General features: G+C 34.1%; 1 protein-coding gene across 1 annotated transcript in view; it reads left to right on the top strand.

Annotated features, from left to right (window-relative positions):
• The window catches only part of R3HDM1 (R3H domain containing 1), a 203,944-nt gene that overhangs the window by 87,549 nt on the left and 96,466 nt on the right, over positions 1-19,929 (top strand). The window contains 8 exon segments of the mRNA XM_032353828.1: positions 2,889-3,003; positions 4,075-4,153; positions 12,174-12,207; positions 12,209-12,234; positions 12,318-12,379; positions 12,382-12,457; positions 18,477-18,585; positions 18,677-18,772. Coding sequence (XP_032209719.1) covers positions 2,889-3,003; positions 4,075-4,153; positions 12,174-12,207; positions 12,209-12,234; positions 12,318-12,379; positions 12,382-12,457; positions 18,477-18,585; positions 18,677-18,772 — 597 coding nt within the window.

The following is a 19,929-nucleotide window of genomic DNA, read 5'->3' as shown; positions in this document are numbered from 1 at the left end:
GAACTTTCTAACAGGAAGCTAAAATATAATCAAAATATTTTATTAAGAATTATTGCCTGGAGAACATTTTTAAATATTAACCTTTGGCTTTTACATGGTTGTTGACAAGGCTGAAGAGTTATGATACACTTTGGAAGAAATCAATGAAATTTTTTTGAAATAGCAGTTTTAAAAGTTATATTGTAAAAGTCAGAGTAAACACCTTGTACAAGGTGAAACAATGAATATTATAAGGTTTTTTGAAAATTCATTTCTTCATTCCATTGTCCAATATGTTGCGTCATCTTAGCCTCATGTAATTAATCCAAGGATATTGAGAAAATGAGAAGGGTCGGGCATTCATAAGTCTGTTAATATGGAAAAAGTACATACTTTTTGAGAAAAAGTGTAATGTGATCTTGGGTTTTATTCAGTATATTTTAACCTGATCTGAAAAATATTAGAGGGAAAATTCTCACAGTACTACAAATATGTCTAGTGAAAATTTATAGGAGAAAAAATTAATATCAAGAGTGTATGTTGTATATTTATATGTTATTGATCAGAGATAATAATTTTTGTGTTTATATAAAGTTCAAGGAGCTGAGTTTATAGCATATGAATAATGAATAAGGTATTCATGCCAGAGTTCAGTATTCCACTTAATAGATTCTTTCTCAATTTCTCTTGGACACAGTAATTCTTTTCTTTTCAGATAATAACCCATTATTACTCTCTTAATAAAAGATACTGCTTTTAGTAGAAATTTATCTTCTTCTAAGCCTTGAGTTAACTAAAGTGCACCTAAATGGGTATTAGAAAATGAACTATTTCTCATAAAATGTGGTAGTATCTAATTCTTGGCAGTAGAGACACTTTCCATCTGATAATGCCTGCTTCAGAATGTGATTTTTGAGGAATTAATCTGGAGTAAAACTCATTATTCAAAAGGTTGAGAGGCAATTAAAAGAGAGATGTCACTTGTGTCTGATGAGAGCTTATGAGAGGGAAGTGACCTCAATAACAGATGTCAATGACAGTGAAGAGTAAAGGAATTACAGCTTTCTCTGGAGATGTTGCTGTCCTTCCAGTTATTTATAGTGAGAAGAGTTCATTTAAAAGGACTACTGAGTTTAAAATATGTCTCATTTATTTGCTACTAGAAACAAGGCCTCAGTACTAATGGAAAGGCAATGGCCTCAGTGTATGAAGCCTACTGGATTTTTAAATACAGTTCATCTTGATAAAATAATTTAATATCTGTAATTAAAACGTAGGGCTTTGGGAAGGGAATTTAGAAATGAAATCTGATCGTGGAAGTTCCTTTTAGTGAAGGTCTAAATGTGAAATCTTTTCTTCCAACATGGATTTCATAGATTATTCTTGAGTTGGCGTAGAATGTGTAAATCAGGAAAACTTCTGTAATGTTCTACTTCTGAAACATAGTTTCATTTTTAAATATCTGTTTTACATTTAGGAACAGAATAAGGAAAGTAGATTAGAAAATGAGTCATTATGAGAAAAATGACTTACCAGTTGATAAAGGTATGAAGTTGATTAATGTATGAAGTTTGGTAAGCAAGACAAAGGAGGGCATAAAGCCAAGTATTCATCATTCTAATAAAAATTGCTCATGCAGAGCTTTTGCCCTATATTCTAAGCACAAATTTGAACTGTGGTAGGATGAGAAGCAGAAGTAAAAGAAAGTAAACATAGCAGTCAGCAAATCTATAGGAAAAAATGCATACGTATATATATGAGATCTGGAATTCTGCCAAATACTATTTGAAAAAAAAATATGTGCCGGGGCAGGGACAGGTTAATAAAATTCTTGTGGCTACAAGTTCAACTACTGAAACTTATATCCCCTTTGATGTTGACTTATTAGACCTATTTCCACCACAGCTATCACCCAAAAAAGTAAAGTAATTGTCTGATCAATGTTTTTCATCACTAAAGAATAGTATTATGTAGTCAACATATAGATCATACTTCTGTCGTTAGTAGAAATGGTCTGGAAGTTATTCTACCTTTATAACTTCGCCTGAATGAACAGAGCTGTGTGACTTTTTCTTTTCTTTTCTTTTCTTTTCTTTTCTTTTCCTTTTTTTTTGCCCTTTTAGGCTATGTGAATTCATTTACAATTACTTCTTTGGTTTCTGAAATTACATGTAATGACACTATTTTTGAAATGAAATGTAGAATTCCTTCTTCTTTTCAGTTTAATAGGATATGATTACTTCCCAATTAAATATTACATATCCAGAAGGAAAACAGTCTTATTTGAAACCTGTCTCAAACTTTGTGGTGATTGAAGGAAGAACAGTAATGTGTAAATCGTAAATTAAAAATAATCAGTTGTGTGGATTTGGTTTTGGAAAGCTTTACTTATATATTTATATGGCAAGAGAATGGAGGAATATGAGATTATAATGGATACTGAAAAAATTATTTTTTAGGTATTGGCTTGTCAGTTGTTACTGTCGTCATGATTGATGATAATTATTATTCTTTTGTTTGGCCAGTGATAATTATTATTCTTTTGTTTGGCCGTGGCTTCTCCAGTACAAAAATAGTTTAAGAAGACCTTGCTTCTGATCCTCTAGAGGTTTCACAAGTAGCTCTTTTCTGAGTAATATGGAAAACTCTCTGAAGTAATTTAGAGGATATGTTTTCAATTGATATTATTCAACTCAAAACCATTAATTTTAACATATTCTATCAAGACTTAGATAAAAGTGATAAAATATTAAGTTGTATTCCATTTTGAAAAAATCTAGTTGAATAGCATAAAAATCTTTGTCCCTTTCCTCCTCTGTACAGTTTTGTGTTACTCAAAAAATAAAAATATGTGGTATTAACTAATTGGCTTTATATTTTCATTTATAACCGATTTTGCCTTCCAACAGGAGAAAATCAGATCCAGTTACACACAATCATTTGAAAAAGAGGAGAAGCCCTCAAAAGATGAAGCAGAAAAAGAAAAAGCCAGTGATAAGTTGCCCAGAAAAATGTTATCAAGAGGTTTGCAATTTATTTCTGTGTTTTCAAACAAAATTTTAATTTTAACATCAATAATGCCATCCTTTACCCCCAGAAAAATTAAAAATAGTATATCTGCAGTAAAAATGCTAACAGAACAGACCGAAGGGATGATAGAATATTTGCTAATCTGGGCAAAATGACATAACACAAATCTGGACATTAGTAAGATGCTTCAGCCAAAAAACTGCAACATAGGCCAGAATCACTGAGGCAGGTAACTGTTCTTGACTTCTTATTGGTCTCTCATAATGAAATACTGGAATCACTGTAATTTGCATACTTGATTCCACTAAAAATAATATTGCTCTTTAATTCTTTATGATACAACGAGCTGATGCCAAAATATTCAGTATCCAGTAAGAATATTCTTGGAAACCCAGAATGTTTATCTTTCATAATCAGTTTCAAGGAACTCCACCATCATCTGGCATTGCAAGTTAATAAAAATTTCTTTGATTTATAAACTCAGTTACATTGGCCAGTGTTATAAATAACATAAGTATATTACATTTAGGGGGAAGAATGTGCAAAACTATGCATGCATAGTCTGGAAAACTATTTTGAAAGCAAGCCTTTGGTGATAGACCTGATCAAATCTAACTGAATATTCTTTCAGAAGTAGAATTTCTACCACCTCCAAATTACTGTCTCTACTTATATTCGTAACTGAACTAAGCTGTCTTAATTTGCACTAAATGTCGATGATTATTTAACTCATTCTAATTTTTCACTCAAGGAGACATTTTTAGTCATGAGAATTGTGTGTATATAAAAGGGTCTTAAAAAGAATTTAGAGTAAACTGACACATGTGAGAAAAAATTTTAAGAACATGCTTGTATATGCAGTTATATAAATCTATGTCATGTTTATTTTATGGGAGTAGAAAGCTTGTGGTCATCAGAGTTCACCATAAATTCCCTTTTCCTAATTTGTCAGTTTTTTTCCCATGTGGGGCATCTCATTTTATTAAGATATGCATCATGTGTGAAAGAGAAAGGGATTTGTTTTCAAACAGCTTTATACTGGGTTTTTGTGTTGTTGTTTTTTAGATTCCAGTCAAGAATACACTGATTCAACTGGCATAGATCTACATGAATTTTTAGTAAATACATTAAAAAACAATCCCAGGTAAAAATTAAATTTATAAGGTTTACATTGCTTAGAGTACCATAATTTTGCTATGTTTGTTTTCATTACAGAGTTAGAATGTTAGAATAAGATTGCAGTGTTTGAAGTACACCAGAAACATTTTAGTTCCTTAGGGCTAAGATGTTGGTCTACTATATGCACATGTATAAATAGTTCTTTGCATTATTCATGTCCCATGATATAAAAATAATTCATCCTTTTTATAGGATTTTTTGGAAATACAGAATCACCAAGATATTTTGACTCTTAATTGAGGTAGAGAGGTAATCATGAATCATGGAAAAGAAGAAGAGAAAACTTCCCTCATAATAATACTCTCAACCACATAAGAGCTTGGTGTATCCATTTATAGTGAGTTTTTCAATATAGCTAAAGGCAGAATTTTTGTTCCTTCTTACATATTAACTTTCAACTCATAGATTTTTAATGTACTTATATGGGTCACTGTGAAATCATTTGTGTTGCCAGGGTACTAATGAATAGACTCTAACTTTCTGGTGGGTCATTGACCCCTTTGTGGCATTCTCCCCACAAAAGTCTTATCTACAAAAAAATCTAGCAAACACGTTCATGGGGTAGAAGATTCCAAGGTTGAGAACCCCTCCCCCGGATGTTAGCTTCCCAAAGTGATAGTTCTTTAACATACACTAAAATGAAAATAAAACAGTTTCTTTGGGTATATGCACAAGGAAGAGAACAGGAATAACTCTCTTTATTCTCCCTGAGACTTATGTCATGATTTAACGTAAGCTTTATTTTCATTCAAGATTTATTGTAGTCAGCATCATCTTGGTTTTCTATTTTACATTTAACATAAATGCCAAAAAGAGAACCACCAAAATGAAAAGTGGTCTCCTTGTAAAAAGGGCTGAACGAGTACCTAGTACGGAGTGAGAAGGAAGACAAGTCTACGTGACTTATTTTTTTTCTTCAGTTCAAGTTTATTTCTCAGTGGTCACAATAGAAGAATTAATTCCTTAGTTCATTGAACAGGCATTTACTGAGCATCTGTCATATTCTAAATATTGTGCTAAAAACATTGTAGATAAAAAGAAGATACAGTCTCTACCCTAAAGTATTCACCATCTCTGAGCTGGAAAAAGACACATGATATATAATTAAAATAGAATTGATATGTGGGGAGCCTGCTTCTGCCTGTCCCTCTGCCGGCTGCTCTGAATGCTTGTGCCCTTGCTCTCTCTCTCTCTCTCTCTCTTCTTTGTCAAATAAATACATAAAATCTTTTTTAAAAAATTAAATAGAATTGATGTTGTAAAAGAGGTTTTTTGAGTTTTATAAAAATCCAAGGAGGAGGCCTCAACCTCTTTTTGAAAGGTTATGGGAAGGCTTCACTGAAAATATATGCCTGAGCTGAGTCTTGAATTCACAGTGCTTTAAATAGAAGCTATCTATATAGAGAAATGAGAAAAGCATTCTAGATAGATACGTGTGCATTGACAAGACACGGTGGTATACTTCCTCTCTCACACACTACTGTGTGAGGTTGTACATTCTGACTCCAGCATGGAGGCATGTGGCAACTAATTTTAGAAAGTGATGGGGAAGGTGTTGGTTGGGTATGAAAAAAACCATTTCTATGAATGGTTGGGCATGAAAACAACCCATTTCTATTTGTCCTTGACCTAAGATTGTACCAGCATTCTGGGGTGGTGAGTGTGGAGTGCTACTAGGAAGGCAGGGATGCCAAAAAGATCTTTAAGACAGTAATGAACAGTGAAAAACAGTCTTCCTTGAAACGCCAATAGCGTACCATTTAAGAAGTATTGAATATGACATGATAAGTTGAGAAATAACTAATGGATTTTGAATAGAGCAATGACATAATCAGTCGTGCATTTTAGAAAGATTACTTTGGCACTGAAGGGCCAATACCATAAACAAGGATTGTGGCTAGGAGATTATAGGGAAGAATAGAGAGGGAAGGACATGTTTGAAAATATTTAGGAAGTACCATAGTGATGGTGTGATATAGTAGAACAGAATAGATTCTTGGTTTCTGGCTAGGCTGATAGTCCCATTAACTGAGAAAGTGAGTAAGGAACAGGCTTGAATGGAATAGGGCATGTTCTGTTATAAATAAGTATAGTTTGAGGTGCCTGTTGGAAAACTCAGGAGATAATATCTGTCCAAAATTAAAGAGCTCTGGTTTTCAAGTAAATGAGCCTGAATCAAGTAATAGATTTGGAGTCACTACTAGAAACAAAGCTTGAGGATGATGTGTTTGCTCTGAGAGATGGAGTAAATGACAAGGACAAAATTCTGTGGAAAGACAGCATAGAAAATGTAGATAGACTAAGTCTTAAAAGTGGAACAATTATGAGACCATTTGTCTTGGTTAGCTGGGGCAGGGGTGGTGGCCTAGATGGCTCAGTCAGTTTAGAATCTGACTCTTGAATTCTGTTCAGGTCATGATCTCAAGGTCATGAGATTGAGCACCTCATAGGGCTCTGCACTGGGTATGGAGCCTGCTTGAGATTCCCTCTCTCTCATTCTTTCGCCCTCTCCTGTCATTCCCTCTCCCTGGCTCCACCTTACCTTCTCTCTCTTTCTCAAAACAAAACAAAAAAACGGGGTAGCCCCAGGGGTCAGAAGCCAGGAGCTGTTTCATGAAAGATAAAATAACACAGGGATCTGCTCATTAGGTTGAGAAATTAGGAAATTGCTGACTCTTTTAATAAATTGTTTCATTTGGGGTGGGATGGTAGAAACCTGAACTCAGTGCGTTGAGTAATAAGGGGGAAGGTAGAAAACACATAGCTAATTTCCGTAAAACAAAATAGGACGCTAGAAAGGCAGAATTTTTCTTTCCTTTTAACCTATAGGAGAGACCTCAGTAAGGACAACAATTAGAGATCTATTTTTATCCATTCCCAAATATTTTTCTATTTACAATTCTCTGATATCTTTTACAAAAGTGAAAGTTTTAAAGTTATCTGCGTATGTATTTTTAAATGTACAATTTAATGGCTTTATTATACCCACAGATAGGTTACAGTCATCATTTCAGAAAGAAACCCCTCTATTCTTTAGCTCTCACCTTCCTATGCTCTGAGCTCTAATATACTTTATAACTCTATAGATTTTCCTGTTTTGAATATCTTATATGAATGAAATTATGTGTATGTGGCCTTCGTGGACTGGCTTCATTCACTCAACATAATATTTTCAAGTTTCATCCATGTTGTAGCATGTATCAGTAGTTTTTTTTTTTCTTGTATGCATTTATATTTATATAAACATATAAGTGAATAATTCATGTAATGGCTGGTGTATAAGTTATTAGTAATGTCGATGTGATTTAGATATTTGGAGCGAATGTTAAATTTTGTGAGAAATAAGATTTACTTAATTAATGACTCAGTGTTCTCTCAGTGAAACACACAATTGCCAGATATACATGGTACAGAAGTAGTAGTAAATATTGCAAGTTTCCACTAAAACTTTGAAGATTCAGTATTGCTCAGAGTTCTAGATTTTAAGCAGTTTTATTTTTAGTAATATAAAAATTCAGTCAACATTTCATTTCAAAATTTTTCTTCTAATCATTAAATCTTTAGCTTATTCTCAACCAAATAAATAAACTTAGCTCCCAATGTAAACTAATTTATCTGGAATTCTTATTGCAAAAACTATTTGCAGGGGCTAAGCTAGTCATTGCTGAATTAGAACCTAACAACCTAAAGTTGATTTTGATAGAAATTATATTCAGTGACATAATCTTCTACCTATTTTTGTATTTATTTTATACCCATTTTGTGTAAATTCCACATGTAGTGAAGAAATAGGTATAATACAGGCAACTGTGTTACATAACTGATAAAGGGGAGAAACTTTTGGATTAATCCTGAGAAGGGATATTTTAAAAGTAATGTGATTTGCTCTGGAGAATATCATATAATGGTTCTATTTTAATTTCTAAAATTGCTTTTATTGGAAGTAATGTTTGTTTTATTTCTTATCTGTTGCAAATGTTTGGCCAGGCTCATAAGGAATATTGGGAAAGGAGTGATCATATAGAAGCATTATTGTTTTCTAGTTTTTTTATTTGCCACTAGTATACCAGCTATGTACAGTTTCTCTAAAGTTATTTCTGATAAAATGGCTAGAATACTTAATAAGTAAAAAACTGATGCCCCTTCATTTTAGCTTTAGGTAATAGCTTATTGATTGGTTTGATTGAGATCCCTATTCTTATTATTTTTTAAATAATAGACAGCATACCTTGGTTCCCTTTAAAAGACTAAACAATAATTTCAACAACTATGCCTACTTTGAGGTTCATGTGCTAAACCTTATGGCTTAGGATGAGTCATTTGTGGACCTATTAGTTTGAGTCCTATATGCACTGCTTCTCTAAAGGTTATTAATTTTTAATTTAAAATCATTACAAAAATATCTAACCTTGATTATATATTACAGGAAGCATGTACTAAGCTATAGTGGATAAAAGGCTGGAGATGTAAATCTTATGAACTTAGGAAGATTACCAGCCTTATTTTTCTAAAAAGTTATACTTCTTAGTAACTAAAAGTTTAGTACACTAAATAGGGAGGCTTGGTTTAAATAGTACATGGTCCAGATAAGGTAAAAAATCCTCTGCAGCCCATAGATACACCTGTGAAAGAAAAAAAAAAGCCTGAATTTTTATTAGTGGCTAGTATAATTGTTAGAATTTTTTCTTTCCTGGAGACAACAGAAATTTCTTTTCAGTGGCAATGTATTCCCTGCAGAAGATTTCACAGATCTTTTGCCCACTCTTCAAAAACAGGAAACCATTTTTTTCCTATCTTGTCTGGTACAAGTATTCCTGACTTGGCTTCCCCTCCCCCTTCCTCCCACTCCAACACCTTTCCCCTCCTCACTTCCATTTGCATGGTAAATGTTTTTACATCCCTTCACTTTCAGTCCGCGTGTGTCTTTAGGTCTGAAATTAGTCTCTTATAGATAGCATATACATGGATCATGTTTTTTTAATCCATTCATTCAAGCATTTAGTCCATTTACATTACATTTAAAGTAATTATTGATAAGTATGTAGTTTTAGCCATTTTGTTACTTGTTTTCTGGTTGTTTTATAGTTCTCTGTTCTTTTCTTCTTCTCTTGGCTCTCTTCCATTACGGTTTGATGAGTTTCTTCAGTGTTATACTTAGAGTCCTTTCTCTTTTTTTGTATGCATCTATTGTAGGTTTTTGATTTGTGGTTACTATTCTATTCATATATAACATCCTACAGCAGTCTATATGAAGTTGTTGGTCGCTTAAGTTTGAACACGTTGAAAGCACTAAATTTTTACTTCCTTCCCCCATGTTTTATGTATATGATACCACATTTTACATCCTTTCATTTGTGTATCCCTTGCCTGATTTTTATAGGTATAATTTATTTTACCAGTTCTGTGTTTTCACCTCCATATTAGCTTTATTAGTGATTAATCTACTACCTTTATTACATGTTCGCATTTACCTGTGAAACAGAAGACCAACTTGAAAGTATTATTTCATGAATGCTTAATAAATTTCCTGTCTCCGATTCCTTTCTTTTTTAAAAAAATAACTATATAAACTTTATATATATATAACTATATATATATAAAGTACATCAGAAAACTTAGAATTATTTCATCTCAATACACATCGTACTCAAAAGGTTAGATGAAAAGTGGGTCTTACAGTTATATAAGTCCTTTTGTGGGGGGAGCCTTCTGAATTAAAAACTTCGTAACCTCCCTAAAAAATTTCAGGTAAAATACATTAAAAGTTTTTATGAATCTTTTATATCAAAAGACTTTATAATTTGATTAACATATTTCATGCAGATACATTTGTTGAGCTCCTCTATATAGTCCAAATAAATATACAATGATAATTCTGATAAATGCTTTTAAAGAAAAGTGTGAAAGAAACAGTTTCTAAGAAAGACTGTAGGAAGTTGTTCAAGGCAAAGGAAACAGCATGTTCAGGTAACCAGAAACAGGAAGGAGCTTGGCAAGCACAGAGATAAGCCAAACGATAACAGTTTTATGATTAAGAGACAGAAGATGAGGCTGAAGAGGTAGATGAATGTAGGCCCCATTACAGATGCTTATTGCTTTTTTTTTTTTTTTTAAGATTTTATTTATTCATTTGACAGACAGAGATCACAAGTAGGCAGAGAGGCAGGCAGAGAGAGAGAGAGAGGAGTAAGCAGGCTCCCTGCTGAGCAGAGAGCCCAATGCGGGACTCGATCCCAGGACCCTGAGATCATGACCCGAGCCGAAGGCAGTGGCTTAACCCACTGAGCCACCCAGGCGCCCCCAGATGCTTATTTCTAACCGAAGAGCAGTGGGAAGCCTATCATAAATATTTAACCAAGGCAGTAACATGTGGTCACACATGTGTTTTTGGAAGATGTTACGGATGTTCAGGTAGAAAAGATAAGGTGGGAATGAGGGAAGACAGAGAGAAACAATAGACTATGGTTCTAGTAGTCAAGCCAGAGATCCTGCTTGCTTGGATCCAGGTTAGCAGCAGTGAGAAACAGAAGAAAAAATAGAAGGTTGATAAAATTTGCAGTACTAATTAACTGCATAGGAGGTTTAGGAAAAGGATTATAGCAGACCACAGATGCTTCTAGTACAGTATACTGGGTGAAAGATAGTGCCACTTACTGAAATGAGGAATACTAAAGGTGAACCAGGCTTGGGACAGAATTGAATGTTGCTAGAATTCGTGTTAAAATGTAATCATGTTTTCAGCTTTGGATTTAAAGTCACCAGGTAGGCATATTTTCTCTTCAGTTTTCAACTAATGTTAAATATTTATTATATATGTGTGTGTGTGTCATATTACTTGGTTTTATGAGACTTCTTTGCAATCTAGAGGGAAGGTCAAACTCAGTGCTGACGTGTAGTATAGACTTTCAAGCAGCTTGAGCAAAAGCACCACATCCTCTGTCCTATTAGAGGATTCTACTCTGTATTGTTTATTTGAGAGGCAAACATTAACCTTTGGCCTAGTTTTCTTGATCTCTAAAAATTGAGGGCTAGAACTGAATGATCTGTAAAGCTACTTCTAGTTTGAAAATTCTCAGAGTGTTTGTTTGTTTCACATGCACATGGAAATTTCCAGTGAGCCCAAGAATACTGCTTTGAGCCATGTCCTTAGTATGTGAGCAAGGAGGTCCTTTGGGGAGTAGTGATACTGTTAATATTCGTTACAGCATATGCACATTAAATAGGACCCTAGTGGTCTAATGGAGCACATGCCAGTTTTCCCTAGAGTCCTTATTTATTTTTCATATTGAAAGCCTTGGGTTCATTTTTATTTTTGTGGCAAAAATTTCCAAAGTCTTAAAAATGTATAGTACAAGCTCATCTGATGATTTGAAAAGGCTTCTCCTTCTGAGTTAGAATTAGTAATGTAATTCATACTTCTCTGCCATAATTCCATCTGTATACTAGCATTCGATTCCCATAGGAGTATTCCTGTTGTTACTGGCATTGCATTTTCTTTAGAGTACTGTTTCTATAGAGTTGAGGATAACAAAGTCATGAGCCTAACTAACTAAAGATGCCTGTGTTCCTGCTATTTCTCAGCTTTATTAAGGAAGTAAAGATTAATATGCTCTTATTATCCATGTTTCTACAGAACAGACTCTAATGTAGTGATAGTTAGATCAAAATATATGTTTTAAGTATGGTCACATGTTTGGTAATTGTTGGTGTTGGGTAAAAGCTACATTGAGATTCATTACACAATTCTCCCTACAGTTGTGTATGTATGAAATTTTCCATTAAAAAAAAATTAAACAAAAAAAAGGTCATCTTTTATTTTTTCCTAAACATTACTTTTTTAGAAGTCACGTGTATATTCTGGCATCAAGTTTGTCATAGTCTTCAAAGTGCAGTTTTTAGGGAAAAATTTAGTCATAATAATTCAGTGTTTATGATTATTTCAGTGTTAAGTTTTATATTTAAGAGCCTTCATATTTTTGTTTCAGGGACAGAATGATGCTGTTGAAATTGGAACAAGAAAATATTAGATTTCATTGGTAATAATGAGTAAGTCCTGACATTTAACAAGAAAACAAATTGTCACCATGGTGCTCCTTGATTTACTAAATTAGTTTTTCTTCTACTTCTAGGTCTCCACGTAAAAAATTTCCCCCAATGACATCTTACCATAGGATGCTATTACACAGAGTAGCCGCTACTTTGGATTAGACCACAATGTTGATCAGAGTGGAAAGTCTGTCATAGTAAACAAAACTAGTAATACAAGAATGTAAGTATCAACAATGTAGGCATTTGTTAAGTACTTATGTGACCATACTTTATCTTTCAGCAGCACCTTTTCATCTGAGGTTTCCACGTTTTAGCAGCCTAATTAAATGTTATAGTAACCTTATGTGATAGGGCCAAAAAATACATAAAATTTCTTTTAGTGTACTAGATACAAAATGAACCAGTCTAGACTAAAATAAAGCAGGTCAATGAGGACTGGTTTAAAAAGCAAAAACAGGTGGCGCCTGGGTGGCTCGGTGGGTTAAGCTGCTGCCTTCGGCTCAGGTCATAATCTCAGGGTCCTGGGATCGAGCCCCGCATCGGGCTCTCTGCTCAGCAGGGAGCCTGCTTCCTCCTCTCTCTCTGCCTGCTTGTGATCTCTCTCTGTCAAATAAATAAAATAAATCTTTAAAGAAAAAAAGCAAAAACAAAACTTCAGAAGTCGTATCACTGATACTTGAAAACCATTCACTTGGATTTTTTAGTTAATGTATTTTAGATAGCTGTGGCCAGTCTTTGGCAAATTTGATGGGGTTTTGCTTGTTTTGTTTTGTTTTGTTTTAATTCAAGTCAGTTAACATAGTGTAAAAAAATTTATTTAAGGCAGATTTTGACACCCTCCCATTCAATTAATCTCCCATCATTTTATCATCTTTTCAACCTTTGATTTTGCTTCTTTAATCCTACAAATCTCAAGAAACTGGGACTGTTGGCTAATATAGTATTATCCATAATGTTGTATCCCCCTTCTGAGCTATGTTTAATTGACTGAGGAAAAGTTTTTAAGAGCACCCACTTGTTTTAAAAAGTGATAGTTTTATCAATCTACACGTTAAATGCAATCCCTATCAAAATACCATTCATTTTTTTTTTCAAAGAAATGGAACAAATAATCCTAAAATTTATATGGAACCAGAAAATACTCTGAATAGCCAGAGGAATTTTGAAAAAGAAAGCCAGAGTTGGTGGCATCACAATTCCAGACTTCAAGCTCTATTACAAAGCTGTAATTATCAAGATAGTATGGTACTGGCACAAAAACAGACACATAGATCAATGGAACAAGATAGCCCAGAAATAGACCCTCAACTCTATGGTCAACTAATCTTCGACAAAGTTGGAAAGAATGTCCAGTGGAAAAAAGACAGTCTCTTCCTCAAATAGTGTTGGGAAAATTGGACGGCCTCATACAGAAGAATGAAAGAAACCATTTCCTTACACCACACACAAAAATAGACTCAAAATGGATGAAAGACCTCAATGTGAGGCAGGAATCCATCAACATCCTTGAGGGAAACATTGGACGGCCACATGCAAAAGAATGAAACTGGACAATTTCCTTACACCACACACAAAAATAGACTCAAAATGGATGAAAAACCTTAATGTGAGACAGGAATCCATCAAAATCCTTGAGGAAAACACAGACAGCAATCTCTTTGACCTCATCTGCAGCAATATCTTCGTAGAAAGATCTCCAAAGGCAAGGGAAGCAAGGGCAAAAACGAACTTGGGACTGCATCAAAATCAAAAGCTTTGGCACAGCAAAGGAGACAGTCAACAAAACGAAGACAACTGACAGAATGGGAGAAGATATTTGCAAATGACATATCAGATAAAGGGCTAGTATCCAAAATCTATAAAGAACTTATCAAACTCCTTGGGGAAGGTATGTACTATGGTGAGTGCTGTGAAGTGTGTAAACCTGGCGATTCACAAACCTGTACCCCTGGGTTAATAATTATATTTTAATAAAAAAAATTAAAACAAAAAACTCAATACCCAAAGAACAAGTAATCTAATCAAGAAATGGGCAGAAGAGGGTGCCTGGGTGGCTCAGTCATTAAGCATCTGCCTTCGTCTCAGGTCATGATCCCAAGGTTCTGGGATTGATTCCCCCATCAGGCTCCCTGCTCAGCGGGGAGCCTACTTCTCCCACTCCTACTCCCCCCTCCTTGTGTTTCCACTCTATCTCTCTGTCTCTGTCAAATAAACAAAAGAATATCTTTAAAAAAAAAAAAAAATGGGTGGAAGACGTGAGCAATCATTTATGCAAAGAAGACATCTAGGTGGCCAACAGACACATGTGGCCAACAGACACATGAAAAAGTGCTCAACATCATTCAGGATTAGGGAAATACAAATCAAAACCACAATGGGGTACCACCTCACATCAGTCAGAATGGCTAAAATTAACAAATCAGGAAACGACAGATGTTGGCAAGGATGTAGAGAAAGGGGAACCCTCCTATACTATTGGTGGGAATGCAAGCGGGAGCAGCCACTGTGAAAAACAGTATGGAGGTTCCTCAAAAAGTTGAAAATAGGGTTCCCTACGACCCAGCAGTCGCACTACTGGGTATTTACTTCAGGATACAAATGTAGTGGTCCAAAGGGGCACATGCGCCCAAATGTTTCTAGCAGCAATGTCCACAATAACCAAACTATGGAAAGAACCTAGAAGCCTGTCAACAGATGAATGGATAAAGAAGAGGTGGTATATGCATATATAATGGAATACTATACACCGTCAGAAGAAATGAAATCTTGCCAATTGCAACAACATGGATAGAACTAAAGGGTATTATGCTGAGCGAAATAAGTCAATCAGAGAAAGACAATTATCATATGATCTCCCTGATATGAGGAATTTGAGAGGCAGGGCAGGAGGTTGTAGGGGGTAGGGAAGGAAAAAATGAAACAAGATGGGATTAGGAGGGAGACAAACCATAAGAGAATCTTAATCTCACAAAACAAACTGAGGGTTCCTGGGAGGACAGGGGGTAGGGATAGGGTGTTGGGTTATGGACTCTGGGGCGGGTATGGGCTCGGTGAGTGCTGTGAAATGTGTAAGCCTGATGATTCACAGTCCTGTGCCCCTCAGGCAAACAATACATTACACGTTAAAGAGAGGAAGGAAGGAAGGAAAAGAGAGACAGCTCAGAAAGAAGAAAAAAAAAGTTTTATAGTATTACTGAATTATATCATCAGTGCAGCTATTTGGAAGTAAAAGGCCCAATCAAAGGCACCTAAAATTTTGTACACAGCACCTTTTTTTGCCTATTTGTAAAACTAATCCTAAAGCAACTGATTCAGCTAATATTTATACTTTGGTGGTAATCTGCCCATCTGAAGCATTTTCTTTATCAATTTTATATGTGGCAGCAGTGGGTCTTTGGGAATGAGCAGCAGTCAGCTTCTGACAACATAGATAATGCTAAAAATTAATTATTTTTATGCTTTTCTTGAAGCTGTATTTCTCTTAGGGTCTTATCTATGAACCATTCTGTTGTCATGGTGGTATTTAATTCATTCATATCCCTTCTGTTATAATGGCCTTTACTCTTATAGCTGCCATATTGTTTACTTGAACAAACTTGGTTTTCTTCCTTTTCATATAGTATTGTGTCAACTAAATAGATAACGGTGGTGGAGGCTAGTAGTTTTAAATGTTTGTTCCTATAATTAAATTAATGAAGATAGATGTCTTTGAAAAGGATCTTGTCTTTCTTTAGAGATTATATTTTACCTACTGCAAATGTGAATCTAATTTAGTTTTCCTCTACTTGTCCCTTATTCTTTTAAAAATATCCTCAATTAGTCTGTTTCCAATTCATTATATCATAGATCAAGTAACCATAAGATACGACCTGAAATGAAGGTGAATAGAAGTCTAATTCATTTAACCAGTACCTTTCAGCAATACTCAGAGCTGCTGGATACCCAACCACATGTACATTAGCAGGCATTTTGTCTAACATTTCGACTGATGATTCTCTAAGGTTTTCGATACAGTGTAACCTCGGTTATTTGAATGCTACGAATGATGTCAGAAAGCTTTAGGATTCTCTTAATCAAAGTCATCAAAAGCTGAGCTAAACACAGATGATCATGATATACTTAAAGAAAAATGGATCAGTAGTATAATTATAACTGGACCTTCAGATCATTGAAGTTACACTGTATTCTTATTTTATATCTCCTGGAATATGAAGAAAGTTGTAAATCAGAAAACCTTAGAGATCTGCTCCACATTGAATAAATGCAAACTTACCTTTTCCTCATAGGCAAATTACCCGCTCCAGCCTTGAACCAGTGGTGTTGTGGATGTCAACAACCCGGTGTCCACTGGGGTGTCTCAATGGAGCGGGAAGTTGGCGATTGCAGGGCAGTAATTTCAGGCATCAATAAAAGAGAGGTAAGACAGTCTTAAGGTTAGCTGAAATGCCTGCCAATGCTATTTGGTGTGGGAATCCAGCTGCTCTTAGAAAAGTTGCCAGGCCCTAGGTTAAACATTATAGTTGACTTTGGAATGAGAATCTCTAATCCAAGTATAGACTCCTTCAATAAGAAATGACTTCGAACAGCTATAGAAATAGTTGATAAACTTAAGCAGGGCAATCATGACAGAAGTAACAACATACTGCCATCTTCAGAACTAATAGATAATAATCTTTCACACTCCTACTAAAGAAAGCAATCTTTTTCTTGTCATTTTGGTCATGAAATTGTTTTTACTCTTTTTATTGTTCTTCCTAGTTATGTCTATAGTTCTGTGTGGATATCTCTTTGTTTCACTTATCTGAGTATATTTTAAAATACAGATTTCTTCAGCTTACTTAGATAATTCTTATTTTTAAATCTCCTTTTGCATAATTTGACAGAATGTAGAAACAGTGCTTTATTAAAAATTCACTATGTTAAATATTCAACAGAGTTACTTGACTATTATATATAATGACATATATATGATCACATTTGCTGAAGATGTCATTACTTAGGTTTATTTGGTTTAGAAATTTACTTAGGGTGTTCACAATATATTATGCCACTGTATAATATATATTTAAACTATATATAAAAAGCTACTCGAGTTCAATTAGACTTTGTGCCTCCAAATGTATTTTTATGTATCATGTATTTCAAAAGACTAATTCCAATTTTAAATAGGATGTTATTAAGTCACAAGAATATTAAATAAATTTGTTGAAGTTGATAGTATATTTTAGAAAGTGAAGTTTTACATAGTTTTAATTTTCCACAGACCATAACCTTATGTCTGTCTTCTGGATCTCATTGGAACTTAACAACATTTCTATAGAGAAAAGACCAATCAGCCGTTTAATATATTGTTATGATTTCATAATTATTCTTTGAGGTTATAACTTTAACTTCCCCAAAAAAAGAAATGTTTCTTTTTTAACCTGTTTCCAGTAGTGTAAAACAAAGATATACCCTGTTATAATTAAGAATTCTTGGTAATTTGGTAGCATTTTGAATGAGCCTATTAGGTTTTAGGTAATTAAACTTCAGAATATTTTATTACTTTTAATCATGTCGCACCAAACCAGGTATTGTAAGAGTGGAACATAAGATGAAGTAACATATACTTTTTCTTTTTCTTTGAATTTTTTTTTTAATTTAGAGGAGGCAATGCAGAAGGATAAATAAACTTTGAGTCTGACGTACCAGCACTCCAACTGTGGCTCTGTCATACACTTGCTCTTGATCCTAGACAGTTACTTAAGCCATTGGAACCTTGGTTTTGTTTTGTTTTGTCTTTTTTCAGTAATATTTATAATAACAAACTTCTGTTGAGTGTTTACTGTTTTAAGTGCTGTTCATGTATTTATTCATTTCCTTTTCAGAGCAAGTCTGTGAAGTAGGTATACTTTAATTCAATTTATAAATGAGGAAACTAGGGAACAGAAAGTTTAAGTAACTTGTGCACATCCTGAAGCAACTAAAGGGGTAAAACTGAATGTTTGAACCCAGGCAGTCTGATTCCAGCGCCCACAGTGTATTTTTCATAATGGCCTTTAAATCATAACATAAAGTACTTAATATTTTCTCATAAGATTGTTATGAAGAGTAAATGAGGTAACACAAGTATTAATTATTAGTGGCACTAGTGAGTGGTAATTTTTTATTGCTTTGATTACTTTACATAAAATGTTGTATTTAACTTTTCTGTAAGTAATGTGTACTATCTCTTCTGTTCCTTTGGGGTTTTTTTTTAGACCTGATCAGAAATTCAATGAACATATTAAGGATGATAAAGGTGAAGATTTTCAGAAACGATATATCCTCAAGAGAGATAACTCCAGCTTTGACAAAGATGATAACCAGGTAATCTGCGACAATTGCAGCTTTTTTCTGGGTGCAAGAATTAACACCATTAGGTCATTTTCCCAAGAATTAATTGTCCTTGTTTCTTTAGATGAGAATACGTTTGAAAGATGACAGAAGAAGTAAATCTATAGAAGAAAGGGAAGAGGAATACCAGAGAGCTAGAGACCGAATATTTTCCCAAGATGTATGTACTGACTTAGATTTAGATCTCACTATTAGGTATATGTTAATTTGGATTATAGGAACTCATTCCTCCTATCATCTATTGATCATTTATTTGTAACCATATTTGTTATGTATAAAGTCACTTGTTAGGAATATTGAGGTCTGTCTTGTTCGTATCAATAATTTAATAATTTATAAAATGCTACATTGCAGCAGTTATATAAATATTTCAAAAGTTGCATGCAGGTAGACTATAGGAGTAGTATATCACACTGAGTATAAAGTTCGTGTAATTTTTTTTTCTTCCAGACTTCTCACAGACTTGAGATTTTAAGAACTTTGGTCATAGTCTACAAAATCATGTACTCTAAATTCTTCTCTGTAGTAGACTTTCCTCAATAAGTAACTTGTTTCTTCTTCGAAAATAAAACTAATTAGGAGCATTTGGATAGTTTCGTCAGTTAAGAGTCAATCTCTTGATCTAGGCTCAGGTCTTGATCTCAGGGTTCTGAGTTCAAGCTCCACATTGGGCTGTACACTGGGTATGACACCTACTTTTTTAAAAAACCAAATTAAACCAATTAATTTTAGTATTCTATCTGTTTTCTATTTTTAAGTGATTATATGAAAGAAATCTTTCAAGTGGCTAATTATTTTGTATATGTATTTGAGAAGAGATTCAGTTTGGTTTTACCAGTGTCTATTAAGTGTCTATTCTGTACAGTACTAGGTATTATTCCAGGATATATGAATGCAGGTAATCTGTGTTAACACTGCCAGAGATAAAAATTTCCTCAATATTATAAAAATAAAGAGTAACATTAAAATTAAACTATCAGTTAATATTCATGCAAACCTTATTGAGCACCAATAGTATGTGCTATATTAGGCCCTGGAGGACATATCCATGAACAACTGAAATGATTTATTCCCCCACACAATCCTATATATGGTAGATACTATCATTGTTTGGTTTTTACAGATAAGGAAACTGAGGTTCTAAGGGGCTAAGTAAAATAGCAAAAGATTGTGTAGATAGACAATGACACAGTTGAGATTTTAGCCCCGGTCTGCTATACTCAGAGCCTAAACTATATGTATTTCTCTCTCTAGTTTATGAAGTCTTAGCCCCAATAAATAGCCAAGTAATGACAATACGGTATATGATATGTGCAG

The sequence above is a fragment of the Mustela erminea genome, chromosome 8, assembly GCF_009829155.1.
Source record: "Mustela erminea isolate mMusErm1 chromosome 8, mMusErm1.Pri, whole genome shotgun sequence".
Taxonomy (NCBI): domain Eukaryota; kingdom Metazoa; phylum Chordata; class Mammalia; order Carnivora; family Mustelidae; genus Mustela; species Mustela erminea.
This window is presented reverse-complemented; position numbering and strand designations above follow the sequence as displayed.